This window comes from Lagopus leucura, unplaced genomic scaffold (assembly GCF_019238085.1).
Source record: "Lagopus leucura isolate 7727_CA_CO unplaced genomic scaffold, USGS_WTPT01 Super-Scaffold_100001, whole genome shotgun sequence".
Lineage (NCBI taxonomy): Eukaryota > Metazoa > Chordata > Aves > Galliformes > Phasianidae > Lagopus > Lagopus leucura.
The window spans coordinates 24,107,050-24,115,474 of NW_024962262.1; the positions used below are offsets into that span (position 1 = coordinate 24,107,050).

General features: G+C 52.7%; 1 protein-coding gene across 5 annotated transcripts in view; it reads right to left on the reverse strand.

Moving 5' to 3' along the window:
* DACH1 (dachshund family transcription factor 1) overlaps nt 1–988 on the reverse strand; it is a 356,177-nt gene extending 355,189 nt beyond the window's left edge. For all 5 annotated transcript variants that reach the window (XM_042867808.1, XM_042867810.1, XM_042867806.1 and 2 more), the window contains exon 1: nt 55–988. In XM_042867808.1, the coding sequence (XP_042723742.1) occupies nt 55–758 (704 nt within the window). In that variant the 5' untranslated portion in view covers nt 759–988. The remainder of the gene's footprint in view (nt 1–54) is intronic.
* Nucleotides 989–8,425: the final 7,437 nt, after the last annotated feature.

The following is an 8,425-nucleotide window of genomic DNA, read 5'->3' on the forward strand; positions in this document are numbered from 1 at the left end:
CCGCGCGGGGGTGGGACGGGGGCGGGGGGCCGCGCGAGCGGCTCGCGGCGGTACCTGGCGTTGGTGCAGTCGTTGTAGAGGGTCTCGAAATCCTTCCGGGAGATGAGTTTGCAGCGGTTGACGCCGGGCTGGATGGCCCCCAGCCCCCGCAGGATGCGGACCTGCTCCACGTTGCAGACCACGGGCGTGATCTCCAGGCGCTTCAGCTTGGTGTAGACCGTGTGCAAGCCCCCCACCAAGTGCTTCAGGAAGAGGTCGAACGCCTGGGGCAGGCAGATGAGCTCGCAGCCCTCCACGGTGAAGGAGGCCACTTTGGCCCCCCTCAGATCCACCATCTTGCACTCGTTATTCTGGGGGGTGTTCTCCACCGGGGACGGGGTCGAGTACACGGGCTTGCCGGGCAGGCTGCCGGCCGCGCCGGCGTTGGGCGTGGAGGTGCCGGAGGTGCCGCCGCCGGTGCCGCTGCCCAGGCTGGGGCTGCCGCCGCCGCTGCCGCCGCCTCCGCCGCTGCCTCCGGTGGTGGTGGTGGTGGCGGTGGAGGTGACTGTGGCCGCCGCCGCCGCCGGCGCTGCGATGGGCTCCGGGCGGAATAGGTTTGTCCCCGAGGCGGGCGGCGGGGGAGCGATGGCCGGAGCCGGAGAGGAGGTGGCGGCCGCCGAGGAGGTGGTGGTGGTGGTGGTGCAGGCGGCAGAAGTTGAGACCGGAGGCTGAGGGGGGACCAGCGGGGCCGGAGGGATCAGCGCAGCCGGAACGGCCATGGTCACATATACAGCGGGGGGGGCAGGGAGGGGGAAAGTTCCCACACACGCGCGCAGGAGAAGGGGGAAAATTAAAAAAATATATATCTATTAAAAAAAAAAAAAAAAAAAAAAAGGAGAGGAGAAGGGAGGAGGAGGGGGAAGAGAAAGGGGGACAGCCCCGCTCAGGTGCTGCGGCAGCGGGAGAGCAGAGCAGGGACGGAGTGAGCGCCGAACGCACAAAGTGTCCCGCGAGCGGGGCCGGAGGAGGAGGAGGAGGAGGAGGAGGAGGAGGAGGAGAGAAGTCCGCTCCGGGCGGCGGGGCCGGGGCGAGGGGAGGGGGAGGGCAGCTCCTGCCTGCGGCCCCGCGCTAGCACCGCGGCGAGGGCGACCGGGAGAAGGAGGAGGTGTGGAGGACCCGGGCTCTCTCCGGCGAGTACATTGATCAAAGATTGAGAGGGGAATGACAGAGAGAAAAGGAGCCGGGAAGTGCCGCCGCCGCTGCCGCCCGCTCCGGACGAGTTGTTGTTGTCACACGGCGCGGGGGGCGGAGCTCCGGCAACTTGAAATACCCTTTGAAGCGGCGCAGGGCTCGCTCGCGGCATTAACCCGAATTACCCAACCAGGAGCCCGGAGCGGGGGCGCGGGGAGCAGTGTCTCTCCAGTCCCCCCCCCCTCCCCCCCCCCGCCCCTCGGAACCGTTAGATGACATGTTTCAGGTTTCACCCCGCCGCAGACGGGATGTAATTTCCCCAGCCCGTGTCGGCAGCCTCTGCGGAGAAGCGCGAGCGGCTCCGCTCCCAACAGCGCGCTGCGTTCGGGGCGGCGGGCGGGCGGGAGCAGCGCTGCTGCGGGCTCGGCGTTGTGGCCGCCGTTGTTCCCCCGAGAGCGGAGCGCCCCCTCCCGGTGGGGCGGGAGCAGGGCAGCGCCGGGCCCCTTTGTGTACGGGGCGGGCGCCGGAGTCGCTCCGGAGGGCGGGCGTCGCGCCACAGGTGGCGGGGCCGCCAGGTACAGCGCGCGGAGCCGGGCGCGGCGCCGGGCACACATGCGCAGTGGCGTGGCCTGCGGGATGCGCGCGGGGTCTGCGTGGTTCTGAGGGCCGGGCCCGTAGCTCGGGACGGAGCTGTGAAGCAACGTGGGGTGTTTGGGTCGGTCCGGCGGAACACCGGCTTTGTGCTGCTTTTCTCGAGGGCACTTTACTGTTCGAAGGGGTGAAGAAATGGCCTTTCGTGCCGTTGGGCACGTGCAGAAGTTGGGCTAATGCATGTATGAGGCTTTCAGAAGTACAAGTTATGCACTTAATTATGATGCATGTATGTGCCCATAGCTGCTGTAGCTTCTCTAAATGTGTTATTATGTGCGATATGACTCACAGGATGACACATCTTCTGAGCGGATAATCTCACTGTAGTAATTCCACGCAGGGAATTTCCATGCGATTCTCATATGATCTCCTGCTCATTGTGCTCCAGCTGTAATGGAAGAGCGTTTGTGGTTTGGTACCAGGAAAGGTTCATCCAACTGTGAAATTTCAGATATCCTACACCAAAGGCTTTTAAACTGGCAAATGCAGCCAAGGAAATACACTGCGGCTTTCGTTTTGGGATTTTGTGCACCCACGGTGGTGCAGAACATCCTCCAGCACACAGTTCCCAGCCTGTTCTCCTGGAGAAGTTCACGCAACCTCAGTCCCAGAGGCAGCACCTAAAGTTGACGTAAAAACTGGAATACACCAAAAAACATAAAATGCACCATCTTCAGTTGTAGCAAAACAGCTCTATCCGTGCTTTCTTTGCCTCAGTACCCCTTTCCTGCTCACCTTCTCTTCTTGTGAAGACCGAATGAGCTCCTTGAAAACCAAGATAGAGCTAGGAGCAAGATACTGACACCCAGAGAGCAACTGAACCCTTAATGAGAAAAGCTATTGTGTTGAGTATGGCCTGCCTTCCTGCAAGGTGCTGCAAATGGGACCTTCTTGTTTTCTCATTGTGTGGCCTCACAGACGTACCTTCATGTGGTTCGTTATGAAGAAAATGTAGTTTGAAAGAGTTTACCACAGGTTTGGGTTAACCTTCCTCTTTTAAATGGAACAATGGGATTAGAAACCCAGAAATAAGGAGATTTATGGAAGGGCTTGAAGCTCCTGGAAACTTCCAGCTCGGTAAGTGTTCCCAAACAGCTGGGTTTGTTCTAACACGCAGACACAACCAACACACCCTGAGACAGCTGGTTGTGAACTTTCTTTATGTTGCGTTTCCATTCCTTGCTGCCCCTTCCTGCAGTGATATTGTTGGGCGTTTTCTTTGTTGCCCTGAGTCGGTATCAGCAAAACTCCAGTGACTGTAACTGATATTTGAAAATTCTCCCTGTGTCATGCGAAGACTTACCGTGCTGAAATCAATAAGACTGTTTAAAATTCAAAGACCTGCAAATCGTTCTGTTTGTCCTTTGATAGGGCCTGGGCTGATTAAAATGCGACCAAGAAAGCTTAATTGCTGCACTAATTAAGAAGTCTTTAATTTCTTTCCTGGAATATTGTTTGAAGCTGGGTTTCTGCTCTGCGCATAGCACTGTTCAGGGCAGGGATTCGCTCTGCTTCTCTGTCTCTTTTTTCTTTTGACAATTTCAGTATAATAAAATGTATGTTAAAGCAGTAAGATGTATTGACAATGATTGTAATTTATTACTCAAAAAAAAAAAAAAAAGACTGATACAGGGTTCACTATTGTATTAAATTACAATTTTGAGGGCAGCTGTAAAGGGTGAAATGAAATTAGAAAATGCATTGTAGTTGTTGCGTTTCAAGGAATCTGAGTACCTGACTGACAGGAGGTCGGGCAGCACACCACTACCTCTTCTTTCTCCTGTTATTATTGATAATTAAAGATTTTAATTCATTCAGGGAAAAAGGAGAAAAAAAAAAAGAGAGAGATACATGTGTGCTGAGTGAATGTGAAGGAATGGATGGGGGGATGCACGGCAGACAGGCACATGGTGGGGATGAATTGTGCATCATCACATTAACTTCATGTACAATATTTTTTCCTGCAATTCTTTTGACTTCATTCTTCCAAAAAAATGCATTTCTCTCTTGTGTCTTGTCTTATGCTTTTTAGTGACCTATTTTGTTCCCCAGTTTCCAAAGAGAACAAACTCCATCATTTCAGAAGTCTTTCTGCATGATCAATAGAGTCACGCTTTAGGTTTAATCGTGCTGCATTACAACTCTGGCAAGCGACTGCTGAGCAGGAGGCTCAGACAGGAGCAGGCACTGTGAGAAGGTAAGTTCTGTTCAGCTGTCACTCCCTGGGTTTGCAGGCAGCATCCTACTTCCAGGAGCTCTCTGTTCTTGGAAGAAGGGTGAGAAAGAGGGAGGGACCTCATACATCTCCCTCTGCATTACTCAGGAGCCTGGGACCAGGTCCCTCTTTGCCCTTCCACCAGGGTATTTGCTGAACACTGCAAACTGCTGAATGCAGTCAGGGTCGGTGTGCAGTGTTGTACCAGCAGTAGGAAACTGGGGACCACAGTGCTGTTTTTCTAATTGTTGCATTATAGTCAAATTAGCGCAGACCTCGTCCAACACAAATACAAACTGGATTCCTTTCGGTGACAGGACGAGCAGATAACATGCTTAGCAGATACAGAGGGAGATTTGCCATTCTGAGCACGACGTCACGCTAATTGTGTTTACTCTAATTGAAAGCGAGGTTTGGGGGAACCTGAAATTACTCATAGGGTATTTTTAATAACTGAATAATAATAAAGTGCAGCAAACGTTGATCACAAACCTTTTGGTCTTTCAAAATCTATTGGAAAATTAAATGAAAAGTGGAGTTTGGTACAAACAATGCCCCAGGGCAAAAAACAACTAACACGAGATTTTCCAGTCCAGCCATAACACAAATCAATTGGAGCACACTCCTATGGCCAGACTGCCAGATTGTTATGACTGCTAATTCACTCCATCAAACAGTGCATTAGCACACCCGGCACAAACAGCTCCAACAATAGCGTGCACTTCTGAGCAGCACACCATACATCAGCAAAAGTCCAGAATGCATGGCAGGGCTGCTTACACACCGTGCTTGCTGCACGTTGTATTTATCGATGGGGCATTAGTAACAAATAATGATCCTAATAAGGAAAAGGAAGAATGGAAGCGAAGGAACTTCTAAAAACAACTTTCCGAAGTTATAGCGCTGGCAGCACGTCGCTACCTGGGCTAATTGCTGAACTTGCGGATCTCAGCGAGGCAGTGGGAAGCGGCGGCTGCGCGTCCCAGCGCGGTACCAGCGGGGCTCCGCGCCCGGCAGTTCGCACGCGGCGCGGCTCACGCGGCTGCTTTGCGCCGGCACTGTTCCGCGGGGCCCCGCGCTGACTGCGGGGACATTCATTGCCCAGCAGAAGGGTCCGGCCCCAGGGAGCGCCTCTCTTCATCCTCACCAGAACTGAGCGCTACCTCGGGGATGCAGTGATGCTCCGGCCAAGAGATGACCGACGCTCGGGAACCTTCCCATCCTTCCCCCTCACCCGACACACGCGTATATCTATGCAAATTGCGGACACTCAGCGCCAATTAAGCTCCTCGCTTATTTACAAATTACTGTTTTCTCCTTAAGTCGCACCTGTGACTTCAGAGAATATATTTCAAAGTCAGCAACTAAAAAACCCGGCGCTGCGCGGAGCCATGCGCTCATGCTGCCGTCCCGGAGCCCCACGGCGCAGCGCTCGGCTCCCCCCCGCGCTGTACGGCCGCAGCGATGGAGCAGGTGAGCGGCACTGCCTGCCACGTTCCCATCCGACTGACAGCCAATGGAGAGAGCTGCGGTGGCGGCAGGGAAATTATACCCGACTTCCTTGCGTGAATCGAATCAGGGCTGGGACAGATGGAGATATGATGAGAGCGTAACTCGAGTGATGCTCTCAGAGGTCCGCAGCCCTAATTCCCCTACCAACAGGTAGGAAAAGTCTCTCGGAGCTGGAATTCTGAAGTGCAAAGCCCTGCCATTAAATTGTGAGTGGGGATAGCATCTGAGATGCCCTTTCCCATGAATGTTCTCTTAGAATTAGTTCGCTCCTTCGCTCCATCTCCAGTTTCCGACCCGGGCTGACCGAAGTGAAGCGTCCCGACATAAGCGCTCCCAACCCAGGCTGACCCACTATCAGTGCTCCCGGTCCCCACGGTGCCCCGATTCAATCCCCGCTCCCGGTGCCTGGGTGCCCCCAGGTGCCCCCACCCCGCCGCGAGGCTCGGTCCTGCCGCCCGCGGGCGCTCCGGGCCGGGGGGAGCGGCGGGGCTCAGTGCCTCCGGCAGCGGTCGGGCGCTGATTGCTGCCCTTAATAATAAGAGGAATAAATTATGTACACCGGGCTCTTTTTGAGATATGGGCTGACAGCCTGCGAGACGCAAGTTTTCCTCCTCGAGTCGCTTAAAGCCAAACTTTGTAATTGTTCTTAGATGGGACGGAGGAAAGAGGGATCTTTCGGAGTCGGAGCCCCTGTTGGAAAAGTTTCAGCCCGGAGTGGGTGGTTAGAGAGAACTCCGGGTAAGAGGTAAGAGGGGGATGCTACAAATGGAAGTGCTGACACAACCTTAACCACGGCGTGTAAACGGCCGCGCTATAATATCCATTAAGCAGAAAGAAAAATAAGATGGCTGATCAATAATTTATACAAAGAGTACCAACTGCAGCCATAATAACTGCAATGTTTGCGAAGCAATCTCTCGCTCTCCAGGCTTAACAGTAAACTAGCGGGGCTGTTAATTTCCAACTCCTGCAGATAAGAATACAAACAAATTACTTAAACTTGTATTTTGCTCGATATTTTGCATGCCTCGGTGGGATAAAATAAAATTTAATTACGACGCCACTGGGGCTGGTAGGGAGCCCCCCCACCCCACCCCACCCCACACACACACACACACACATTCTTTCCTCCATCCTTCTCTCCCTCCCTCCCTTCCTCTCTCCCTCCCTCCCTCCCTTCGGAGCAGGTTGCAGTGAATGAGCGCCTTTGGGTCACTCCAGTTCCCGGGCAGAGTTATTCAGACATGGAAACAAAATGAAGCCATTTAACTTCAAAGAAAGTTGCAGTGTTTTCCAGCGCCACGAGCTGAAACACAATACCCCCACCGGAACGATAACAATCAGCTGTCAGAGGACAATGCGGGTTGCACGGGGAGGGAAAAAGCTGCTCAGGGGCAAAGCGTGCATCGCGCAGGACCCTAAGCGAGAGCGGGCTGCTGTTGGCTTCATTTGCATGGCAGCGTTATCTCCCATTTCCGTCTTCTGTGTGCCGATAACAAAGCGGGGGAACAAAGTCTGGAAGTTGCTAAGTGGGCTCGGGTTCTGCGCCGAGGTGTTGGTGTCTTTTGTTCTTCTTCTTGTTATAGTTCTTTTAATATTTATTGTTATATTTATTATTGTTGTATTTATTGCTATTATTATCATACTTATTTTTTGCATCTCTTGCAACAGTACTACAGAGTCTTTGTTAAATAACAGCAAAAAAGCAAATAATATTACTATATATATTCTATTTTATATACATATATATAAGTGCCAATGGTGTCCCCTCCTCCCAGCCCAGCTTGGACGAAACAGGTACGCGTGCTGCCAACCGTGCCTAAAGGAGCTCAGAGGTAACCTGGCACGCACCGCTCTTTGGACAGCTTTCAGCTGCTGTTCTCGTGGGCTCTGCGGATGTTTTGTGTTGCATGACCGAAGCGACACCTGAGGGGTAACGCGGAGTGGTGCTTTGCGAGGTCCCGAATTTAACAATAATAATAATAATAATTTCAAAAAGAAGTGCTTTGCCTGCCTCATTCCTGCGTGTTCAGTGACCTATCTCAGCTCAGCTCCAGTAAAGCAAAGAGGCATCAAAGGAGATTATACACGCAGACGAAGTCCGTCAAGCCGAAGCAGCAGTTTTTGCTCCAGTCCCTTCCCTGCGGCTGGATGCACTGTGGGATAGCGTTGCTCAGAGGAACTTAACCAGACGCGCAGCGCCCACTAGCGCCCGTGCAGTCGGAGGCGCGCTGTGCTGCCCTCCCTGCGGAGAATCCGCGGGACAACGCTGGGAGAGCGCGGCGGAGCGCGGCACGGGCGGAAATCGGCTGAAGCTCGTCCTTCACCAACTCGGACTTGCTCCTTCATTTGCTAGGTCTAAGCTTAGAAAAAGAAAAAATGGAAAAAAATTTTATTTTTTTTTTTTTTTTTTTTTTTTTTTTTTTTCCATCCTCTGTCTCCTTTGCCCTCACTGACCCCCTCTGTTTAAGGTGCACGCAGGGAGCAAGTCCTTCATCCTGTCTGTCGTTCTGAGAACTGGAGTATCTGCTCAGTGGTAAAGACTTGGTAGGAGGTGCAACTATTGCTGTGTACTTTTCTGAGGTTTGCTTTCTCATCTGACATGCCAAACTAGAGGAACTCTGCAAGATATTTCAGTTAGGCCTTGTCTTTTTCTTTTCTTCCCAAGTGATGTTTATCTGTCTTTTTATCTATCTGCCTGTCTAGAATCATAGAATCATTCATGTTGGAAAAGACTACTAGGTTTAGATTACTAAGGTAATCAAGTCCAAACACCAACACCATACCCACTAAACCATGTCCTTCAGTGCTACATCTACACATTTTCTGAACATCTCCAAGGATGGTAACTCCACTGCCCCCTGGGCAGCTTGTTTC